The following is a 25,170-nucleotide window of genomic DNA, read 5'->3' as shown; positions in this document are numbered from 1 at the left end:
CCCATAGCCATGGGGTAATGATGAGGTAAGGTTTGGATTCCCAGTTTGTTTAAATATGTGGATAGGTGCCCTGGAAGGTTCTACTTCATTTGTTTTTATTCTTTTACTGTTTTTATTGATTTATTACTACCTGATAGCCACCCAGGATTATATTACCTAAAATGGCTGGTTATATAAATCTTTAAAGAAAATATCTATAATATATATGATGGAGTTTTCAATATGCCAGATACCAAATTACCACTAGCACTGAGATCCCTTATGAATTTCTACCCGGAAAATTTCCATCCACGATGTTGAATTTAAATGTCTATTCTATTCTGTGTAGCCAAAATAACAACATGGCTAATATCTATCAATGAGGTTCTGTTCTAGATCACAGAATCTTTTTTCATGCTTAAATTTCTTGAAACTTCCCCCACAATCTAAATCAATAAATGGAAGAAAGCATTTGGGGATGTAGGTTTTTACTTATGATCGATCTCTACTGATTAGGGAGTGGTGAAATTCAAATATTTTACTACCGGTTCTGTGGGCATGCCTTGGTGGGCGTGGCAGGGGAAGGATACTGCAAAATCTCCATTCCCACCCCACTCTGGGCCTAGCCAGAGGTAGTATTTGCCAGTTCTACTCAAAGTTTCCGCTACCAATTCTCCAGAACCTGCTGAATTTCACCCCTGTGATTAGTCTTATTATAGTATATTTCACTTATCATTTTGATGTTTTCATCCTTTATTGCTGTGGTACCCTGCTCGGGGCCATTTTGGAGCAGAGAAATAGCACAAGCAAAGTAATACTACAAATAAATAAATAAACAAATGACTGACAATTGCACTGATGCAATATGTGTTTCTTACAAGGCAATTTACAGCTCTCTAGAGTAACCCTATCTCCTATCCAAAAGTGATGAACTATACCATCAATTGCACTCAGGTCTAGCTTTTTGTACTTAATATCTATTGTTAAACTTCAGAAGAATGATCTATGACCTAAACTGAGAAGCTATTAAAAGCTACACTTGACAGATGAAAGTCAACTGAGATGTTGACATACACGGGTCTTCTTAGCTATAACTAGTAGAATGCCTATGCAGTTTTCATCACATCATTTTTCATTTTCAGAACACTTGTAGCAAACTCAGTTGGGACTCTTAAAAACTACCTGTAGGAGGAAAAAACCCTACACTGCTGCAACAGCATAATCAAAATGTAATCCCACCTTCTTTGATAATCTATGACAGCAGTCATAATACGAGGAATAGGATCTGGACTAGACTTTTTAACTGGTCTGCCTAATTATGGAGATCCTCGATACAAGGAATAATATTTTTTCCAAAGAAAATATTTTCTTCTCGGAGTCAATTCAATAATATTTCAGACAATAGTTCCCCAAGCTTCCTCTTTGGCAACTAGTAAACACATCCACAACTTTAGAAGGATGAAATTATGTTATAAAGACAACAGTGACTTTTGACATGTATAACTGTTTCCCTAACTGGCATACTGTATACAATTCCATAACTGTCTACTGTGGACCTCACCCCATTCTTAAGAGGTCCGTAAAGGGGGCATGCATAAGCGCACCAGCGTGCCTACAGTCCCTGTCTTACTGTACCCATTTATCAGTATTTACTTCCTTTGTTCATGTTTATGTTCATACTTATACTTGTTGCCCTGTTCATGTTTGACAAACAAACAAACAAATAAAATAATCTCCAGCCAATATGGCTGCATTTGGGTATGATAACCAGAATACAATGTGCTCATTTTCTCTTGATTGCATAGAGATTGAGAAGCTAGAGGGCAGCAAGTTGCTCAAGACAAAGTCCTTTCTTTAAAATAAATTTGAATCTCTTGTACCCAGACTTAATACCGATTCTAGTCTATTCTCTGCTGGTGCTTATAATTTGTGCTTACTAAATTTTCAGCACTCTGTGGGAAATTGCATGATTCCACATGTATGTATGAACCAATAAACATTTTCCGTTTCTTGGGTAGCATATGTATAGTTCAATAACTCCAGCACTTGTTTTTCTTTTAAGATAGGGTTTGCCAACAATTTGATCTTGAATCTTGTTATTGCTAGCATATTACATTTGCTCTTTCTTCAGACTTGAATCAAAATAGAAAACAAAGGAAGCACTTTTTAGCCACTGGGATTAGATCATAACAGCAGTGCTTCACACAATGGTTTATCTTCAGTTTTTCACCGAAGAACTTAATATTATTTTGCTCTTTGCACTAAGGTTTTTATGCCTTTTGCTAAATTGTTGATTAAATCTATTCCAACATACATTATTTTTCATCATTTGTAAAGGTTTGACCTAATTTCACTCTTAAGTGATAATGAATAAGGATAATGTAGCATTAAATATGCCAATGGAAAGCAGTTTTCAACAGGAGCTTATTAATGCTATGAATCTAATGTACTGTATTATGTACTGTCAGACTGGAACTTAAAAAAACCCCAGAGAATATATGGATTTCATTTGTATAGCTGTAAGTTGCATTTTCATCTTAGCCAAACCAAAACCAGGTTCAAGGCACTTGATGCAGAGTGTTTTTTCTTGGGTGAGCAGCAAATACCTTAATTTGGCATCAGCATAGCATACCAGTGTCAGAATGGTAGACAAACATGAGCAAAAATCGCATGATTTGTTTCCAATGAGCTTATACTTGAGGTAGAGGGGCATATCTTGTCTAGGCTCAGAAGTTAGGCAGGCTCAGTTTTCATTTGATGGGAGAATGCTGAAAATACTAAGGCTATAGACCAGGGGTGGCCCGCAGGCCAAACACATCATGAGTTGGCCACCCCCATCCTCTTTTAGAGAAGGGGAAAAAGTTGTGATACATCACATGATGACAATGTGACGACGCAAGTTTGACACCCCTGCTGTAGACTAAACCTAAAAGACAGGGACAAACCACTTCCATGTGAGAAAAGTCAGAAAAGTATATGGTTATGACTATGAAATTGCTCAGATTCAAACTTCATTCCAAGGAGATATAGACAGTTATAAATATGTTCAGCCAACTTCCTTGTGGGCTTGTATTTGTCATTCTGCTTTACTTGGCACAGTATTGAGTTACCTGGCCACACATTTTTTTTTCTTTTAAGCGCAGAGACCACAAACTCCTTTTTCTGCTCTAGCTGCCTGAAGCTAGCACACTGATGTATTTTTTCCCATTAGCGTATCATCGCAAAGCAATGATGCAAACTTATCTAAGTGACAGAGAGATGATGATTATTCTAAACTGAGCATTCTTCTAAAATCTTTCTCAACAGTGCTAAAGGATTTAGCCCCGGAGCTCACTATTAGTCCAGAACCTGAAGTACTTATTAAGCAATGATGCATGGAGAGAAAGAAGTTTGTGCATTTAGATTCTCTTTTCCACAAAAAAGACTTCAATTCTGTATTATTAGGACTTGCAATTTCTTATTATGACTTTAGGCAGTGTAAAACTGCACTAAAATATACACTCTTAAACAAACCAATATAAAATAATAAAACCACCAGTATAATTGAGATAAAAACCGGCAATACGAGTCTTTTCTTAAAATTGCAAGAAAATAAAGTTTAAAAGAAGCACTTTGAATTGGGCCTAGAAATGAACAGCCAATTTAGAATGAGAAGCATAAAATGATGGCGAACTGTGACAGACATACTGTATTGGTTCTATTTTTAGCTAACTAAAGTCTGAGGTAATTTTCAGAGGCATTCCTACATATAATACATTGCAGTAATCCAATAGCAGTGATAGGCTGTATGGAGTGGGATTAGGTTACAATATATTAATGGCTATACTGGTTTTCAATGCTAAGGATTTAGCAGCTTCCTGCCAATACACTCAAAAGATTTAGTTTTACACATGTGTATTTGAGATCAAAAAGATGCATATGAAATTACAGAAGATACTACCATGTACATTGAAGCAACCCAGATGCTGTAAATAGTTGGGGAAATGTAAGAGGAGAAGGAAAAGAAAATAATCTGTTTGAAAGAATGCCCATTTTCTATTTAACATTCAAAATATATGAAAGCACTTTAAAACATCTATTATTTGATGCAATTATCCTAGATCTTGAATAGAATGCATTAACTTTATGAGAAGTTTTATTGTAATAATGACTAATGTCATAGAAGCGGCCAATTATTTCAGAGGGCTCATTTGCCTTCTGAAGTAGGCTACAATTAACAAGCAGGGGCAATCTGCTTTAAGTCTAAAGTAAACCGATCAATATTTCTGCTTTGTTTTCTCATATTAGGATGCCATATTTCCCTACAGATTATGTGGCAGCACAAAAATAAATAAGAGCTTAAACAATGAACAAGTATTTAAAAGGGCATAAATCATAATACAGATGAGCACATCAAGATGACATGCAAGTTTATAGAAAACATTTCCAAGCACAAGTAATAATAAATAAGCTCATAATCTTATAAAAGATCAAAAGGCCTCCAAAGGCTTATACAATGAAGTTATTCAGGTAGTGCTGCCAAATGGTTATTCATCCACAAGAGCAACAGTGAACACAGCTGCACTGTGCAAAGTGTGCAAAGTTTACCCATGCACCTGAGAAACAACCTTCGAAAATCAAAAATGTAACATTTATTGATCCAAATCCCAGCCTCTTATATAAGTAGTTTTTGGCTTACAACCATTCAGCGACTGCTCGAAATTACAGCAACATTGAAAAAAGGGACTTATGATCATTTTTCACACTTATGACTGTTGTAGCATCCCATGATCAAAATTTGGATGCTTGCCAATTAGTATTTATGACAGTGGCAGCATCCTGGGTCATGTGACCTTCTTTTGCGACCTTCTGTCGAGCAAAGTCAATGGGGAAGTCAGGTTAAGTTGTTACTAACGTAACAACTGTAGTGATTCACTTAACAACTGTGGCAAGAAAAGTCACAAAATGGGGCAAAACTCACAACTGTCTTGTTTAGCAATTTGGAGCTTAATTGTGGTCCTAAGTCAAGGTCTATTTATACACATGTGCTCATTATGTCTGAAGAAACCTATGAGCTAATTCAAAGTAATAGCAAATTGTAGGATGTAAACAATGAAAAATGCAGGTGCTGAACGGGTTGAATGGGTTGTCATAAAATTGGGTGGTAGCTCCAAATAGAGCTTGTGTTATTTTAAATGGCAACTGACAACTGAAAATCAGGTATCAACACCAAAAATCTAAAACATGTTTTGCATATATGACACAGTTCTCTTTGTAATGGGGCGCAACTGAGTGCCAGTCATGAAATTATGAATTATGAAACCTAGGCTGCACTTAAAATATCCAAGCTATAAAGAGGGAGAACACATATGTTTAACATAAAGGTACGTGGTACAACTGACAGATTGAAATATTTGATGTATTTCTGACCAAAGGCTGTCTTCAAAATCATTAAAATATTAGCAAGCACAGCTTCTTTTCTCAATTGTTACAAAATAATACATTGACATAGGCAAAAGAAACTTACTGTACTTTTTGCAGTATAAGATACACTCCTCCCCCCCAAAAGAGGGTGGAAATGTTGGTGTATCTTATACACTGAATACAGCCATTTTTGGCCTCTGGAAACTCTGCCCTGCGTGTCCCGTTCTTGCGAAAAAGAGGTCTGTTTAATAATGGGACATTCAGAGGGTTTGGGAGGTCTGCAGAGTGCTCCTAGGGCAAAAACATAATGTGGGAGGGTGAGGTGAAAAACGCACCCATTTCTTGCAAAAGTGGGGTATTTTTACCCTCCCCGGCCCTCAGGAGCACTCTGCAGTCCTCTCAAACCCTCTGCCTACCCCGTTTTTACAAAGAAAAGGTGAAAAATGGGGCCATTTGTGGCCTCCCAAACATCTCAAGAGTGCCATTTGTGCTCTCCCCAGCCTCCAGGAGCACTCTGCAGGTCTGCCAAACCCTCTGCATGTGCTGGTTTTTGGGAAAATGGGCCGCTTTTTGCGAAAAACGGGTCCGTTTTTTGCTTCTCAAAACCCCCATGCATCATGTTTTTGCTCTCCCCAGCCCCCAGGAGCACTCTTCAGGGACACACAGAGGGTTTGGGGTAGCCTGCAGAGTGCTCCTGGGAGCCAGGAAGAGCAAAAACTTTTTTTCTTGTTTGCCTCTTTGAAATCTTGGGGCGTCTTATACTCCGGTTCGAAAAAATACGGTAAATTAAATCAAATTAAAACTTTGAATTAAATAGATTAGTCTGCATATGTAGTTATATATTTTAATTATTTATTTTAATTTTATTAATAATTATATATTAGCTATAATACTTATCCCCCCCTTTCAGTCATTCATACCCTGGTTATCTTCTGGATGGACTAATGCAACGCATTCTACATGGGATACCCTTGAAGAGTATCTAGTAGCTGAACTGGTGGAGTTTATTCAGTGGCATGAACAGTTCTAGGCACCCCTAAGATACTGCAGGTAACACTTCTGCTATTATGTGAGCTGCGCCAGTTTGTTTCTGGTAACAAGGAAGCTCTTGTTATCATCTTTAAAGCCGTTCATGGCATGGGATCACGACCTGACGAGTTGCCTCATCCCACTTACATAGACTCGTCCCCGCTGATCAAAGGGGTATCATGCTGAAAATCCCACTGGCTAAAGAGTTTTGACTGGCGGGATCGAGGACGAGGGCCTTTTCTGTTGCTGCTCCCGCCCTTTGGAATACCTTGTCCTCAAAGGCAAAGCAAACCCTCCTTCATCTGGTTTTCCAGAAGAGTGTTAATTACCTTGTTTTGCCAATTAGCATGAGGCCCTAAGAGTGTGCAACTCTGGAGGTGACTTGAGAGCACTCCTCCCACCTTGTTGATTTATTAGTTTTCTGAATTTTGTAAACTTTGATTTTCATTTTTAACCTACACATTTTAACATGTCCCTAATTCTGTTTTTAACGGAGCTTTTAGTCATGTGTTTGTATTCTTTGTATATTATGTTGTTGTAAACCACTCAGATTCACTTAAATGTGATGGGCAGTATAGAAATTTAATAATATTTAATGCAGTTGTAATGGATGCTCAATGCATCGTGGTTAGCATCCCCCTGATAAACGGCATTCTCTTCTAAAAGCTCATAGTCTACTTTTCATTTAAAATCACCACTGGTGTTGTCTTTCATTATTTTTCAATATACCTGTAGCTTTAAAATATTTTTCACTGATTGGTTACCTGAAGGGATGTCATCTTAGCACAATCATATTTCATTTGTACCTTGGACTCAAGACTAGTATTTTTCCCTGCCAAGATGCTGAGTCAAGCATTTTCATCCTGGAATGTAGTGAGAACATTTGTTTCGCTACATAGAAAATTGGGCTTTCAGAAGCAATAAACTCTAATGCCTTGAATGCAACTAAAGACAAATACATCTGGGATTTCCTTGAAAGTAGGATACTTACCCTGGCATAACACCAGGAGGAATGACAAGCATTAGTTTAAGTTGTGCCTCACGGAAAGCTTCAGAGAAGTGAGTGAGCAAGTGAATCAGATCCCTGTAAAACAGATAAAACATTGAGTCAAGGAAAAAAAGAAAGAACATCCACTGACGGCAGTTTTAAACCTGCATTTGAGCCAGAAAACATTATCTTCCAAAACTAAATGTTTTGGCCTTGCAACATCCTTATTTCTTTACAAGCTGACTCAAAAGACACCACCAATAAAGGAGAATCCCTAAGGTGCTTTTTCAAAAGGCAAGTGCACTTTTTTTTTTGCTTGAAGATTTACTGAGGAAGTGAAGAACTGAAGAAGTTTCTTGAATGAGAGGCAAAATGTCTTCAAGCAAAAACAAAGAAGTCTAGTTTGCTTTTTAAAAAAGCACCTTTGAGACAACCGGGACCTGGATGACTGAGAATCTCCAGACACAATAAAAGAGAATATTTGTAGCTCAGGGCTGAAATGAGTCTTGGTGCTCACTGATCTTGGTTGATTTCTTGCAGATGGTTCATTGCCCAAATTAGGTAACATCATCAGCGTTAGTAAGGAGTGGGATTTGCTCTCAATTTATATTCTAGTGGCTTGCCCTGTCTGTGTTGGCTGGGATGGTCTTAGAGATTCTTTGGTTGGGCTGTTTGCTGTTGGCTTGTTTGGCAGTTCCTTGATTGGGATATTGTTTACTTGACTGTTGGCTGATCTTAATACTGGGAGTTAATCTATGCTCATCTGGGTGATCACCCAGATGAGCATAGATTAACTCCAAGATAAACATCAGACTAACAATCAAGTAAAAAAAGAAAAGTGTAGGGTCAGGTATTTGAAATTCGTATAATTTGTATTTTTTAAAATAATTTGTATAATTGTTTCAACATTCTGCATTGTTTTCTAAACAATACAGGAGCAAAGATCTAGCCTATACACATATAACCTGTGCATTTCAATTTAGGCAACAAAAATGGAATGCACAAGTACAGTATAGGTGGTACCTTTCTCAACAGTAGTAACTGTGAAAGGGATCTTGGAGTCCTTGTGGATATGAGCCAGCAGTGTGCAGCAGCTGCCAAAAAAGCCAACACAGTTCTAGGCTGCATCAACAGAGGGATAGAATCAAGATCACGTGAAGTGTTATTACCACTTTATAATGCCTTGGTAAGGCCACACTTGGAATACTGCTTTCAGTTTCGGTCGCCACAATGTAGAAAAGATGTGGAGACTCTAGAAAGGGTGCAGAGAAGAGCAACAAAGATGATTAGGGGACTGGAGGCTAAAACATATGAAGAACAGTTGCAGGAACTGGGTATGTCTAGTTTAATAGAAGGAAGGACTAGGGGAGACATGATAGCATTGTTCCAATATCTCAGGGGTTGCCAGAAAGAAGAGGGAGTGAAACTATTTTCCAAGGCACCTGAGGGTAGAACAAGAAGCAATGGGTGGAAACTAATCAAGGAGAGAAGTAACTTAGAACTGAGGAGAAATTTCCTGACAGTGAGAACAATTAATCAGTGGAACAGTTTGCCTCCAGAAGTTGTGAATGCCCCAACACTGGAAGTCTTTTAAGAAGATGTTGGATAGCCATTTGTCTGAAACGGTATAGGGTTTCCTGCCTAGGCAGGGGGTTGGACTAGAAGACCTCCAAGGTCCCTTCCAATTCTGCTATTGTATTGTATAATCCTATACAGCACTAATACTTATGCACCAATATAAAAGATCTTTTTTAGAAAATGCAAATTGCTTTTTTTGAAAACATACAAATAGAAGGATCTACTGGGCATTTTCCTTGATTAATGGAAAAAATGATAGGGGTGGCAGGTTTTTTGTTTTTAAGAAAAATAGCCAGGAAAAATTAGATACTGGTTGATTAACTTGTCAAATCACCTCTTTGTACTAGGGGTACTTCGTGACCAGGAATTAAAGAATAATGCTGAGATGACTATTGGAATTCTCAATTATTCAGGTTGTTTTTTGCCTTTTGGAAAAGCACCTTCGGGTTAATGCTGAGATCCATTTGTCACTGAAAAGAAACTACATAAACCAGAAATGTATATTTTCTACCCCAAGCAACTGCTATTGCTTGCCCATGTGAAAGCTCTCTATAGGTTATGTTTCTGTTGCTCTTAAGGTAGTCACTTTACTGTTTTAGGACCATATTTTACCACTTTACTATTCTTCCCTGAAAGAAGGAGAGTTAAACACACCATATTGCATTTTTAAAAGAATGAGGTGGGAGCAGGCCGTCTAAATGTCAAAACATAGTTAAATATTGATTATGTACTTTGCCATTGTCAAATATAATTTCAGAAGTTCCTCTATGCCATATGCCACATTGAAAATCTATCTTGAAGCAATTAAGCTTTTTCTTAAAAAAAGTTACAGGTTTCTTAGGTGATGACAGTTTTCTGAATACACGCTTGCTGTCATAACACACCTTTGGCTCCTCATCACCTTCGCATGAGTGCTAGAGATTGCTTGGTGGAATTGTTTGTTTTCAATCTTATAAGCCACTCAGAGTCACTTACCTGAGATGGGTGGATAAATAAATTAAATAATTCACTCACTAAAATACACTCAAGACACTTCTGTCATCCTATAATTACTTGGTCTTAGCCAATGCACTTAATGCTGCTCATCCTGACAGAAAGTTTACCCCAGTGATGTGCAGTCAGGTGAGGCAAGTGAGGCACAGCCTCACCGCTCTCATCACGAAAAAAAATGTAAAAGGAAAAAATACAATTAAATGCTTATATTTATCTACTGATCTGTACCATAAAGTTATTTTCCATTTAACTTCACCAGTTTTACATTATTTGGCATTAAAATTGCAGAATTTTCACATTTACCGTTCAACTAGTCAGGCGAGAGCTTGCGGTGAGGCTGCAGCGAGCTCAGCGTCTCAGGCAAGAGCTGAGGTGAGGCTGAGCTAGCTGCTGCCTCACCGTGGATGACTCTGCTTAACTGTTTTACGTGATCTGTAATGAGATCATATTGCAGTCTCTGTATGTTAATAGTTTAGCTGATGTATGCAATATAAAATGGAGTGTTTTTTGTCAGCAACTATGTGTGGAACGTGTTTCTTGTGCTGAGCGATCATAAAACGCCTAAAAAGTCAGACTAGGTGAGGCACACAGTTCTCCCGCCTCATAGTAGAGGGCGCTCGTTCTTCCTGTGACTCAGCGGCAGCAGAGTAAGTGATGACAGCCACAGAGCGCGACTCATGCAGTCAAGAATTAAAAAGTCAAGTGCAGTCATTCATTTTTTTCCCTACCTTTTCCATTTTCAAAAATGGAGGATTACATTTCTAAACTAATTTTTTTTTTCTAAACTGGACTTTCAATCAAAGAAGGAGGTAAAAATTAAAGGAAGACCAATGCCGGAGCTAAATGGCTGCTTCAGAGGAATGGACAGAATACCCGCTCTTTCCAAATGGAGCGGTACCCACGAAAAGGCTGGCTGTGTGGATGTTCAGTAAGAAACCGCCTTTTCTGCTTTTCCTGCCTTCTTTTCTCTACTTGTGACAGTGTCTGGACTCAGATGGGATATTGTGACCTGAAGAATTTGCAAAGAAGCCTCATCAAACATGAGCAGTCGACCACCCACATACCAAGTCAGATCGCGCTAAAAACGTTCGGCGTGTCCAGGATAGACATAGCTTTAGACGAACAACGCAGACTCAACATCAACATCCACAATGTAAAGGAAAACCGAGAGACTTTAAAATATCTCATCAATGTCACCTGCTTCCTCGCCAAACAACAGCTGGCATTTCGTGGAAATGATGAAAGTACAGACTCTACCAATCGTGGAAACTATGTTGAACTCTTACATGCTTTTGCTGAGAAAGATGACAGGCAAGCTAAACATTTGGAGACATCCACTGTATTTTCCGGCTTGTCAAACAGAATACAGAATGATTTAATTGAAGCAGTCAGTGATGTCATTAGAAATGACATTAAAAAAGAGATCAGTGCAACTCCAATTGTTGCTGTAGTAGAAGTAGACGAGAGCACAGATGTCACAAACCAAGCTCAGATTTCTGTCATAATGCGGTATATGACTATGACTGATGCCAAATGTGAGGTGAAGGAGGCGTTTTGGGGATTTGATGATGTGCGTGAGGACAGACGCGCTCCCGCAATTGCTGAGTATATCCTGAGAGTGTTGGAGAAGTATGACTGTGTTGGAAAGCTTGTAGCTCAGACCTACGATGGGGCCGCTGTAATGGCATCAGAACTTAATGGCGTGCAAGCTAAAATAAAAGAAAAAGTTCCCGAAGCCATGTTCACGCACTGTTACGCACACAAGCTGAACTTGGTGCTTTTACATTCAGCAAAGTGCATGCCGGAGTGTCGCACGTTTTTTAAAACAACTGAGGGACTAGCGTCATTTTTCAGCAAGTCCACAAAGTGCACTCACTTGCTGATGTCGTCAAGCGCCGTTTACCCAGAGCAGCGCCCACAAGATGGAGTTCTAACTCTTAAGTGGTGCAGACAATAAGCATGCACCAAAATGATCTGCACGCATTATTTCATGTCATTCTAGAAAATCCTAACAGCTGGGACAATGACACACTAATGATGGCAGCAGGATACGATCGGTGGCTGTCAAAACCATCAACATGCTTTCTCCTTGTGGCATATGAGGACATTTTCAATGAAACTGAAGCACTTTTTAAAGTACTGCAAAACAAAGTGATGGACATTGAATATTGTCTTGCACGCATCCGCGACACCTTTGCAGCTCTTGAGCGCATGAAACTAGAGTTCAACAGTTTATATGACCAATTTGAGAAGAAATGCAACTCAATTGGCCTGAGAGGGACTGGACATAGAGAGTCGGTTATATCTGAACAAAAACGAATGTTTTGTAACATTTTGGAGAACAAAAGCCATCAAACGCAGGCTAGGTTTGATCATTTTGGTGAGTTGACTTTCCTTGGTTTGGTGGATTGTGCAAAATTCTAGTGAAATAGCTAGTGAAATGTCCCAACGTTTTGATGATACGAAACTGCAGAGCCTTTCAAAATATGCCAGATTTTTTTGACTTTGTGAAAATGAAGGCGGATCTCGTTGGACTGTACAGCTCACAAGCGATCAGGGATACATGTAAATCTCCTGCACAGCTTCTTAGCTTTTTGGCCCAGAAAGATCTCATTCAGACTGTTCCTCAGGCCACAAAGTTGCTCCAGCTATGACAGTATCGGTGGAGCGGTCATTCTCAGCACTGAAGAGACTACAAACATACAGTCGGAACAAGATCGATCAAGGATGACTTTCTTCCCTGGCCGTGATCGCCATCGAGACAAAGAGACTTTTAAAACTAAAAGAAGACAATGAAAAATTCTACCAACAAGTTATAGATGCTTTTGTTCAGAAGGAGCGGCGGATGGACTTCATTTATAAGTAAAGGTAAGACCCCTAATAACTTCAATTTTTTTCAATTAAATGTGTTTTTGTGTGCTACAGAATGCTGATATGAGACTTTAAGCATAACCCATTAACTGCTGCCAATCAAATATTGGATAAGATAATTTGTAGGATTTTAATGTTTGTAAATCTGATTGTGATGACATCAGTGCCTCACCAGCCATAAATCTCACCGCACGTCACTAGTTTACCCCAATATATTTGTTGCAAATTCTGAATCTCTTAAGTTAATTACAAACAAAATAGTTACTCTTCTATCACATCACAAAGTATTTTACTGGAGTAATTTAAAAACAAAAAGGCTAGAAGAAAATTGTCTTCCTGGGTAGTAAAGGTTAAGACCCACATTTTAAGAAACTTTAATACTTCAAGAATGTGTTAATAATGCATGTTGTCTATTCATTGCCTAATGCAATATCACGGAAGGAAGCAACTTATATAAGCGTTTGATTAATAGGTTAAATTTCCAAGGCTCAGATTGAAGTAATGATGTGTCATTGAAGGAGAGATGCAAATGTCCCTGAAGTGAAAACAGTCCTTTTCTATTCAGCTGTGCAATGGCACCACCTACTGGCCTAAATAAAGTATTTTTTTTAATGCATGGAATCAAATTTTTGCCTATCTCAGAAATAATGGCTTTTTAGTATTCATAGATCTTTTCCATATCATCACAGTTTTCAGTCCACTAAGCTTTAAAAAAAACCTTTCAAATTAAGCTGTAATTGTCCCTCAATGAAGCCAACCTTGAAACTTTTGAGAACTTCATGAGCCAATCAGTGATTCTCCAGCTGATCAATGAGAACATAAAAAGCATCACTCAATCAGCACCTTGCTCATCTTCAGGTTGTGGGTTTTTTTTAAAAAAAAAAATACCCTGACATTTTCATGCCACTCAATGAAACCGGGACCTGTTTTCTGCCCACAATTTATAAGAGTTATGAACAGAGAGAGGTAATTGTCTTTTTTTCTTTGCAATAAATGGAAAAATTCAAGTTGTTTGTTCTGTTTCCCTCCTACCCAAAAATAAAAAATAAAAAAAAATCCAGTAGCTGTTTAATCAATAAACACTGAAAAACACTCAATTGGTGGAAGAAAACTGCAACGAATTTGCTACTATAATCCTTCAAATAAAAAATGATAAATGACTGTACAAATTAAAAATGAAGTATCAAAAATAAAATGGCTCCAATCTCTTCTGGAACAAGTATTGTGCTACGCTGTGCAATTGTACAGCCATCTTTTACAGCTATCATCAAGGGAACTCACGCTGCCATTAATCGTATACTTTAAAATATAGGAATTTTACTTCCTGTGAATTCCTACTCTATCGCACAGTTTTAGGTATTCCCGTTGGTGTCCTTTAAGGCAATCTTGACTCTTGGCAACAGCCTGAACAAATTCTTGCCATTTTCTTGGCAAGGTTTCAGATATGGTTTGCCATTGCTTCCTTTCTAGGGCTAAGGGATTGATTGACCAAAGATCACTCAGATGGCTTCATGCTTAAGGTGGGACTAGAACTCAGAGTCTTCCATTTTCTAGCCTTGTGCCTGACCCACGACTACACCAAATGGCTTTTTTAATGCATTCCTAATACAGAAGTCTAGGAGTCAACAAACCTCAATGATACTAGAAAATAATCATGTTTTAGCTACACAAATAATCAAAGCTAATTAAAGTCAAGTAATTTCAGCCTGGCTTTCTTAAACAGCACATTAAAATCAAATATTGGTACTGAGAAACAAATTAGCAGCATAGAGCGAGTGGGGTTTTCAGCTTAAAAATATGATATTCTAAAGATTAGAGGACTGCAAGAACTTTACTGCCACTGTGTGGATAAAGTCTGAACAACCTGTCAAGTTTTGACGAGCAGAAGAAATGTCGTGAAGCTTATGTTGGTGTGGAAAACAAGCACATAGCTTTCCAATGATCTTAATTATATCATGAATTCTCATAGCTAGGATTTGGAAGAAACACTGCCAGAGAAATTTGTCAGTCAGCATTCATCAAGATTCCAGAAAGAATACAGTTAAAACAATGAGGTTTATGTTGATCTAAAGTGCTACATTTATTATAGCACATCTACACCTCTAATCATAGTCAACCTCATCTGATACAAGGACAATTCACCGACACAACAGCTAACATCCACACAGTAGCTGCAGGGACAATTAAATAACTATAAGCTAGAAGTTATGATTTTTCTCTTCCCAAAAAATGCTTTGACCATGACTTTTAAAAAAGTGAATTCTTTTAACAATTGTGTTCCAGGAACAGGTTTTTTGTGAAGCTTGAGAGACCAAGAAGGGTACCTTCAAAAGCTATTGCTACATGCAAACCAATGCATCTAGGTGTTTTAAGGTTCCTCCTCTCCTTTGGTCAATTCTGTATCTAGTCCTCTTCTTTTCTCCTATAACCATTATGCACTGTGAAAATATCAAAACAGATGCTATACTCAGATCCTTATCAAGAAAAGTTAAGAGAGTAAGCACAGAGCTTTTTCGCACCCGCATGGATGCAGGGATACCTGAACACCAATCAACACCAATAACACTGCAGCACCTAAAAGATTGAGATCTGATTGCTCAGAAAGATGCCTCGCACATTGATTTAAATTCTTGGGAAAGGATGCTGCCTAACAGAGATTGCTGTTATGGTTTTCTAAGCTCTCTGGCAGGCATCCCTCAATATAAAAAGCATGCAACATAATAATATATCAAGTCTTGAAAACAGGGGTGAATTTTTGACAATTCTTCTAAATTCGTCACCAATTACACCAAATGGCTATAAGGAAGAGGGGCTTTCTCAGTTATGGCACCCTACTTAGAATGATCTCTGCAGGAGGAGGTATGCCAGGTGCCCACAAAATATTTTGGGCACTATGCATTTTACATTCAAACTGGTTAGGTTAAACAAATGTTGAAAAAATAAGCACGCCATCTACATATGTTTGTCTTCAATTGGTAATACTCAAAATTCTTCCAAATAATTTGCACATGGTACTTCCTTAAATACAACTAATGTATTTGTTCAGCTTCACCACAATCAACTATTGAAAGAGTAACAACTTTTAAAAAAAAAATCTGCAGATTTAAGAACTACATTCAGCTAATAAAATATTTACTTGAAATCTGTAATATTTAAGGATCCTTTTGTCTAACTAATCACAGGAAAACATTACACTCCGAAGTCCAGCAAGAGACATGTTAGGGCATGAAATTCATGAACAACAACAATCAGGGGATCAATTCTAATCTTGGAGATTTGACAGCAGTAACAACAGTTTCTTTGTTGATAACTCTGTCATTAAAAGGCAGGAACTTTTGGAGTCAGATTCAACACAAAGAAAACGAGTTGTGCAAGATCTCACCATCGTAGATGACAGGAACTGGATGTATTCGTTCAAATAATAATATTTTTTTTAAAAAAAAAGAACTCAAAACCCCACAACTCAGACTTCAACTCAGACATGCCTAACTCTTTTCCAATTCACAGGAAAGCATCCTGCTTCAAATTATAGGAGTCACATTATCTCCATTCTTATAGCTTTTTATAATGTTTCTACAGTATTGTCCAGATTATCCTAAACTACCAGAGTAGTGTGGAAAGTTATCACCCAGCCCTCTCCCAGAAAAATGAAATATCCTAGGAAATATTGAAAAGGCAGAAAATTTCTCTGGATGTGAAAAGAAACATGTTTCAAAAAGACAAGGTAACTCTCCCTGCAGCTTCCTGCCCCCACCTTTTGTCCATGAGCCATTAAAGCCTGAGTCAGTCCCTTTACATAATAAAGAGTTCTCCCCTTCAGCTCCAGGGGGATGGGAATGAAGGCATGATAATAAAAGCCTTTACTCAACTGACCACATGGCATCTGAGAACTCTGAGAATTCAACCAAACCTGGACTCAGCCTAAAGAGTTGCCCCTGCATGGACCCATGTGAGTCTGACAACCAATCAGAATACATTTCTTACACAGAAACAGGAAACAGATAGGTGGGGCCGAACAGATTATAAAAAGCCCTGCAAGCCCTTCTTCATTCTCTTCTCTTCCCTTCTCTTCTTCTCCACCAACATTGAAGCATGCGATCACCTTTTCTGTTCAGAACTCAAGCCATGTGGTCCTGTCCACCATTAAAACCATCTTTCCAAGCAGCCCCCATGTCTCCAGTGTCTTTTTCCCCACTTGGAGCCGAACCCAGAAGGACATTTCCTCCAACAGTGGCATACATTAAAGAAATTCCCACACTTAACCATAGCATCAGAAGACTTGTTCTTTAAAGGAAATTCTTAGCAATGATTTCCTTACACTGTGTTTTCAGGCTTTTTTTTTTTACCCTGGTATGATCACAATGATTTCAATTAGATTTGCTTTAAATAAGTATGATTTTCATCACAGCCTTTAATAGTTCAAATATTCCTCCCTCCCCCCAAATGGAATGCAACTTAATAACTGGGCTTACGTTTGTTTTTGATTTCCTAGCTGATTCCATATTTCAAGCACAAAACCATCGAAGTTTTCACTCTAAAAGAATGGAAACATTTGAGTAAGAAAAAAAAATCCACGCCAACAAATATTATAAAGCCCATTATTTACTGTTGATAAGGTTTTAAGCATCCTGCAAAAAATGTTCAATTTGCTATGGGGTTTTAATGCTTTTGCTACCTGTATTTCAACATCTAGAGATAAATCTTCGTTTGTTCAATACTGAATATGATTTTCAAAATAAATTAACCTGAACAATGTGCCATTTGAATGCAATTTTTTACTATTACTATCACTTAAACAATTACATTAGGGTTGTTGTTGTTTTTTAACTTCTAATGGATATCATTTTACCTTGGCTATTTGAATCATAGTATTAGAAAGCTCTTCTATCTCATCCTCACTGCCAAATACAGTTTCAAAATCGTGATAGGACCAGTCTTCAAATAAAATCCGTGGGGCTAAACATAAAAAAGGGACAAAACATAACCATCATTTTTCTTCATAAATTTTTTAGTTTTTATAAGTATGATGAAACCTCTCCATTTACATTTAATGTACTTGTATATTACTGTTCCTCTTGGGGAATCTAGGATGACAAGAAAGCATATAAAACCATGGAGAATAAGACAAAACTGAAAGAATGATAACTATTCAGTAAGTAATTGTAAACCACCAGTGCTATCAAAAGTAAAATATACAACAATTAACCTATGCATTAGGGAGAGAGGTCATCTGGTTAATGACAGTATAAAGAACAAGCAGATATTGCACTGCCTCTGAAACCAGATAAGAGGATCATCCCCACTTCCTAAAGACTCATAGGTGGAAATCAACTTATAGTTGGGTTGGCTGGTACTGGAGGAGATATACTTTCAAATAGTTGGTTAAAAACTATTGTCAGTCTCTTTAATTGAGCTGAGGCAGCCACTGAGGGACCTATAGACAGGTTATCTATTTTGTTATAGCAATAGCACTTAGACTTGTATATCGCTTTCAGTGGGGAGGTTACAGGAGGTACGCTCTGGTACGGGCGTACCAGAGCCGGCCTGGAGCACTTGTACCATTCTGGTACGGTGCTCCGGAGTGCCCGCACTCCTTACCTGTTTTTAAAGCCTTTGGTACTTCCATATCCGCACATGGCAGCTGGAGCATCGCAGAGGCTTGTGGAGGCGTCGCTGGAAGGTAAGACGCATGCGTGCATGCACCACATGCATTCATGTGGAGGACGCCAGGCCCTGTTGCAACTGTAGCATTTGCAACGGGATCCGGAACCCACCACTGATCGCTTTACAGTGCTTTATAGCCCTCTCTAAGCTCAGCAAATTGTCCCCAACAATCTGGGTCCTCATTTCACCAACCTCAGAATGATGGAAGGCTGAGTCAACCTTGAGTCTGGTGAGATTCGAACTGCAAAATTGCAGGCAGCCGGCATTCAGCAGAAGTAGCCTGCAGTACTGCATTTTAACTGCCACGCCAGCATCCACTCACTATGGTTATCAAAATGGTTTTGCTCTATAGATGTATTATGAACCAGTTGCTTCAACACCATCTGAGCCGAGGTGGCACAGTGGTTAGTGCAGTACTGCAGGCTACTTCAGCTGACTGCTAGTTGCAGTTCGGCAGTTCAAATCTCACCGGCTCAAGGTTGACTCAGCCTTCCATCCTTCCGAGGTGGGTAAAATGAGATTGTTGGGGGCAATATGCTGACTCTGTAAACCTCTTAGAGAGAGCTGTAAAAGCACTATGAAGTGGTATATAAGTCTAAGTGCTATTGCTACCTTAAAGGTGAGCCTCATATAAAACTCATTTCAGTCACCTACTTGCGAGCATACACGGAACACCAAAGCTAAGCTATGTCAGTCTATCCAAGCAGCCATTTTTCTTTTTCCTACAGTATCTCATCCCCAACATCATCATCTCTGCAAGCATTCCATATTCCAAATTAGTTAACAGTATGCCTGGTAAGGATTCAGAATGTACTGCAGGATTTGTTTTGGATCTCCAGACTTTAACTTGCATTTTGCAATAATTAGAGATCTATGAGATTGTATGGAATTCTGTATTGGGGACTAAACTGTTAGCCATCATAAATTTTGCTAAACAAGTGATTATAGGAACACAGAATTGTTGTAATAGCTCTTTAATTAACATAGTTTAGTTTACACATATTACACTTTCTCAGATTTGTTCCAGAAAGATTTATATAATTTTAATGTATAAGTAAGCCTTCAATTCTCAATAATAAGGATATGAAGGCAGCCTTCCTAGACCGTACTACGGACTAATCTAATTCAACATACTACTTTCCCTAGAGGTCAACCAAAGAAAGGGATCACTGAAAATATAACAGCAATTAAGTTTGGGAGGGAGGTTAATCCATTATACTACAAGCCTTCTAGAATTTGAATGTGAAAAGTTAATTAAAATTTTACCTATTTTGATGTTCTTGGCATTTCTCTTAACATCTTTCATCCAACCTGTAAAAGATAACATACAAAGATTCATATATGGCTTATCACAAACGAATACCTCAAAAGTAATTATGTAAGGCTTTAAAGGACTTTATATGCTTTGGGCTTATAAAAGAAAAAAATTATACTAACTTTGCATCTATGGTCAAATATAACTTTTATAAGCACCACCCAAACTTTTATTGGCTGTGATCAATAAGAATAACCACAGTCACAATTTAACACATCTGAAAGGTACCAGATTAGAAGTCCTAGTAAAATTACGTAAATGCAAGGTGTTTATAACTTTTCTCTATTTCTCCCTATGCCCCACCACAATATAAAACCTTACAAATTATTAAGGGTAGGGTAACACATGGGAAGATAAATTTCATTTTCTGTACCCCAATTCTTTTGCTTTCAACTGGCATATTGCAGCTTCAAAACTACTCAAGAGTAAACAGTTATGTAAATATAGGTATAATTAAGGTAAGTTATATCTGCAAAACAACATGTTTCAATTATATACTAAGAATAATTTTGTCCTTGTGCCTTTAAATCAGTCTTGTCTCTTGGCAACTGTCTGGACAGGTCCATGAAGTTCTTCTGGCAATATTTTTGGAAGTAGTTTGTCACTGTCTTCTTCCTAAGTTTGAGTGACTGGCTCAAAGTCATCCAGCTGGCATCATGCCTAGTAAGACTGGAACTCATAGTCTCCTAGTTTCTACTATATCAAGGTGGCTTTCTACAATACATTGATACAATATATGTTGGGTGAGAACGAGACCCACATATGCAGAGTTCTTAATATGCTAGCTACTTAATTTTTTTTCTGCCTATCATACAGGAATCTGGCAGCCTATTCTTCAGAAGAATTACATAAGGCTCCAAGGAATTTGGGCAGGGGTGACTGTCCTAGCCCTTTTGCAGTTGTGCTAACTGCACTTGATACACTGCCAAGCTGGTTGTTTCCCAACATCATATAGAGGATAGATAGATAGATAGATAGATAGATAGATAGATAGATAGATAGATAGATAGATAGATAGATATGAGAGAGAGAGAGAGAGAGAGAGAGAGAGAGAGAGAGAGAGAGAGAGAGAGAGAGAGAGAGAGAGAGAGAGAGAGAGAGAGAGAGAGAGAGAGAGAGAGAGATTTCTCCTTCTTTATTGACTTCTGCAGAAAGTTAGTCTTCAAAGTATCCAAGACAGGATTATTAGAGCCTGGTCATTTCTGCCTCAAACAAGAACTTTGAATTGATTTATTCTATGATCCATTTGTTTCTTTTCCTGAGTATCCATGGTATTCTTAAGAATCTTTTTCAACACTGGACTTCCGGTTCCGGCTGCTGATCGCGACGGGCAGGCTCTGCTAGCCCCGTGCTCTTCTGGTGGGCTCCCCATTATCTGGGGGGCACAGGACGCCCTGGAGGGGCTCCTGCCGAAGGGGCGGCGTAGCGGGGGATCCCTGAGTCGGCGGCGGCCGGGGGGCCCCCCGCATCGCCCTAGGCACCGGGAGGCATGATGGGGAGGCGCTGCGGCATCTTCGTGAGGAGGCAGCTGGAAGAACGTAAGATCTGAAGGACGCAGTTGCTGTGTAGTGAGGTGGAAACTTCCCCCCGTTCCCTTGCTTGCTCGAAAAGGAAAAAAAAATTGCCAGCTGTTTCTAGAGTTACTTTCAACTTTGCTTGGAGAAGCGTGACTGGAGGGAGGGGGATTTCCCCCCCCTCGGACAGGCGGATTTAAACGGTTTTGCTCTCTGCCCTAGAGGAGGAGGGAGAGAGCCATGCAATGAAATCACGCTCATGACAAAGGCAGATTTTGGACTGTAACTTTGTAAATGAGGGGATGATCTGAAAACTTTGAAAACTTTTCGTTATGCCCTTTGACTCCGAAGCTGGCAGGGCAAGATGGCATACTTCCGTCGTCCCCACAGACACTGAAATTTGACTCCACCCATAGGAGCTTCAGGCATCTTGTCTTTGTCTCCGTGACACTCAGATAAATCTCTTGTTCTACTGGACTCCGCTCGGAACAAAGGATTTTATTACTTTATTGCCAGAAGCTGAAACCAGAAAAAGTTCCCTTCTGCTTGGACTCCTTGCCTCCTAATCTCTCTTGGCGGTCTTCCTCCCCAATTGTTTCCTCTCTGTATTGACTTTCTACTTTTCCTGCTCACCATAATGTCACCTAAAAGACCACCCCCGGGGAAGCCGGGCTTTGCTGTCTCCGCCCCGACATCTTCAGCGTCCAGTCCCAGTGGACAACAGACCTTAACTTCTTTGTTGCAGCCTAAGCCTTCTGAGACGGACTTTCAGCAGATGTTTCAACAAATCTTAAAGGGACAGGAGGACATAAAAAGTCAACTAAAGGAGATGAATGAGCAGCTTAAGGAGAATCAAGACCGGGCGATTAAAAATTCACAGAGATTGGATCTTTTGGAGGAGGGGATGGCCGAGATGAGGGGGGAGGTGAAAGGGGTGCAGAAGGGGAACCAAGAGCTTGAGAACCACCAGATAAAAATGGAGTTTGAAAGAATGTCCTTTTTCCTTAGGTTTCAAAATGTGGTTGAGGTGGATGATGAAGATTTAAGGGACATCATGACAAACCTTTTGGCTGAATATATCCAAAAAGAAAAACAACAGATGGGGTGGGACTTGGACCTGGTTTATAGAGTAAACTCAGCATATGCTAGAACACATAATGTCCCAAGGGAGGTACATATTAAATTTCTTAGAAAGACTACAAGAGATGAGATTCTGAGTGCACAAAGGGGGCAAGCTTTGAAATATCAGGATAGAGAAATAACCATCTTGAAACAGATCCCTAAGAAAGTGAGAGAGAAAAGAAAAAACTATTCGCAACTAGCGAAGAAGTTATACCAGAAAGGGGTCTGGTTCAGATGGTTGATGCCTGAAGGCATGTTAATATTCTGGGAGGATACAAGAGTTAGAATCAACACAACCGCAGAGGCTCAGGCCTTTATGGAAAAAAATAAAGTACTCCTAGATAAATCCTATACCAGACTTACAGGACACGGGAGGGGGCGGAGCTCTGCTGGTGGGGGGAGAAGGAGCAATACCAAGAAAACTCAGATCACAAAAATGAGCAAGAAAATCTGCTTGATATAAATTGATTGAATTTATTATTTGAATTTATATGCTGACAAAATATTACTATTTAGTATTAAACTAATCTATGTATAAATGAAAATTATGAGCACGGGGGGAGGGGACACCTACATATTGTGACTGCCAAAATTTGTAACCTATTCCACTACCCCCTTCCTTTTTATTTTTTAAAAAACCAATAAAACTTTGTTTGAAAAGAATCTTTTTCAACACTGAAGTACAAACATATTCTTGCTTCTTCAAAGTCTAATTTTCATGGCCATTACAATTTGCAACTTCCTGCTGTCTTGCCCACTGCCTTTGTAGAAAACCAATAGGAAGGGTTGTAAATTGTAATTATGTGATCATAGGACACTGTGAGAGTTAGAGCTTCAAGGACCACTTGTTCAGCACTGTTGCAGGTATGACTAATCACTGAATGTGTGCTCATTACATTTTTTGAGAAATTGCACGGGCATCCATTTTTGTTGTTAAAAGATGTTGTGTAGATTTTGTTTCCTTTTTTATGTTTGGATTACTGCAGTGCGTTCATAATCATTTAAATAATGTTCATATGCAGCTCCTCTTGTAGCAGGTTGGATTATATTGGTAACGGAGCACTTTGTTAATGTGGGTTGTTTTTCGATAGATTTGTGTTTCTAATTCACTGTAATTTCTCCTGCTGATGAGAATATCCAGGAAAGAGAAGGCAGTTACTCTTCTTGTGTGAATTTTATTCCTTTGAACATGTCATCATTTCATTTGTCTTCTCGAGTTATTCCTTTTCTGTTATGACAAAGGCATTGCCTACATACTGTATCCGTATATTTAGTTGTATATGTGGGAGTGCTATAATTTATAAATGATGCATTATGGTTTCTCCTATGAGTCTTAAAAGTGGTGATCCCATGGTGCTTCTCTGATTTATTGGTACTCAAACTGAAAAGCAGGTAGGGAGGCTGGTATTCAAACTGAAAAGCAGGTAGGAAGGCAGAGATTGGTGATAATCCTTAATTCTGGGTATTTCAATCTTAGTGTATTTTGCTAGGTCAAATGTGTTGTGTAATACTGCTGCCATGGCTTCTTTTTCTAGTTCTGGATCTATAGACATGAAGAGTCCTGTGACATTGACTTAACTTCATAGCCTATGTTAAGGTCTTTAACTTTTATGGAGGTATTGTGTAGAGAGTTGATTTGGTCACCTTTGTGAGAGGTCCAAACTTTTTTGCAAGTTTTTGGGGTTTTTTTTTGTCTCGTAGGTTTTTTGTGTAAGTTCTTGATTTTTATTTCAAGAACTTAGTCAATTTACATTTTCAACAGTCAGAGTTGCTACATATGCATACTGTAGTTTCATGAGGCTTCTTCCTTCAATTTCATGCTCCTGTTCTTCCAATTAAGCCTCCCTCGTTATATATTCACGACACACTGTAAGTTGAATAAGTGTGTGTCAACCCTGAAGTGAACCTGGCTGAAGCCATCTTGAAAGCTTTAGGGTTGCCACACAATGGTGGGAGGGTGTGTGTGAAATAGTTAGATGAGGTTTTGTAGTCAAAACAAGAAAGTTTTCCTGTGGGAACCAAGGACATTCTCACAGGTGGCTGGACAGAAGAGGAGCAAGTCACCAAGCAATTGGCCAGCACCTGGATTGGACAGTGTGACCAGTGACTTGGAGGAAAGGGGAAACTTTTACTTTTAATCAGGGGAAAGCAGCAGGAAATTTCAGTCGGCTTTCACCAGTTGTGCCAATATGAAGTAGCCAATGAGCTGTTCTTTGAGGATCATGCCTGACTCAGAGTTCTTTTTTCTATGGGTGCATTACTTGGTACACTGAGAGTGAGACACAGTAACTTGTTTCACTGTAACCATTTTCGCAATGGTTGCACCCTAAAAGGTCAGTGTAAAAACAGTTACTGTGGGTTTTGGAAGAATTTGAACACGCAACAAAAATTATATAAAATGCTGTGAAAATGAATGTGATCAACAAAATACACCATATCAGAAGGGGAAAAATTTGGAAAAGCATCCAAAATTGGCTTAACAGGACCATTCACTGAATGTTAAATTTCAATGAAAAACAAAATGGAAAAATGGGAGTAAGGCAGAATTAATGGGTCTACTTAAGTATCTCATATGTACAATATAATGGGCTAAGGCTTAATCGGGTACCACCCTGAGCAAAAGCACTTTCAAAAGGGAATCAAAATTGTCAGAGTTTGTTGCATAAATTAAAATCCAGAAGCACACACAGATAACTGATGCAGCAGGATTCATT

General features: G+C 38.7%; 1 protein-coding gene across 4 annotated transcripts in view; it reads right to left on the bottom strand.

The window, feature by feature from the left end:
• CHID1 (chitinase domain containing 1) overlaps positions 1 to 25,170 on the bottom strand; it is a 128,445-nt gene that overhangs the window by 95,562 nt on the left and 7,713 nt on the right. For 3 of the 4 annotated variants that reach the window (XM_081934800.1, XM_081934801.1, XM_081934802.1), the window contains exons 5-8: positions 19,772 to 19,816; positions 17,691 to 17,797; positions 17,314 to 17,375; positions 7,403 to 7,495 (exon numbers count right to left, since the gene is read on the bottom strand). In XM_081934800.1, coding sequence (XP_081790926.1) covers positions 7,403 to 7,495; positions 17,314 to 17,375; positions 17,691 to 17,797; positions 19,772 to 19,816 — 307 coding nt within the window. The remainder of the gene's footprint in view (positions 1 to 7,402; positions 7,496 to 17,313; positions 17,376 to 17,690; positions 17,798 to 19,771; positions 19,817 to 25,170) is intronic. The other variant, XM_081934803.1, reaches the window with a different exon arrangement.

Source organism: Natrix helvetica, assembly GCF_964273705.1.
Source record: "Natrix helvetica genome assembly, chromosome: 1".
In the NCBI taxonomy this organism is placed as follows: domain Eukaryota; kingdom Metazoa; phylum Chordata; class Lepidosauria; order Squamata; family Natricidae; genus Natrix; species Natrix helvetica.
The sequence above is the reverse complement of the archived record's forward strand: the minus strand, read 5'-3'. Positions and strand labels throughout refer to the sequence as shown.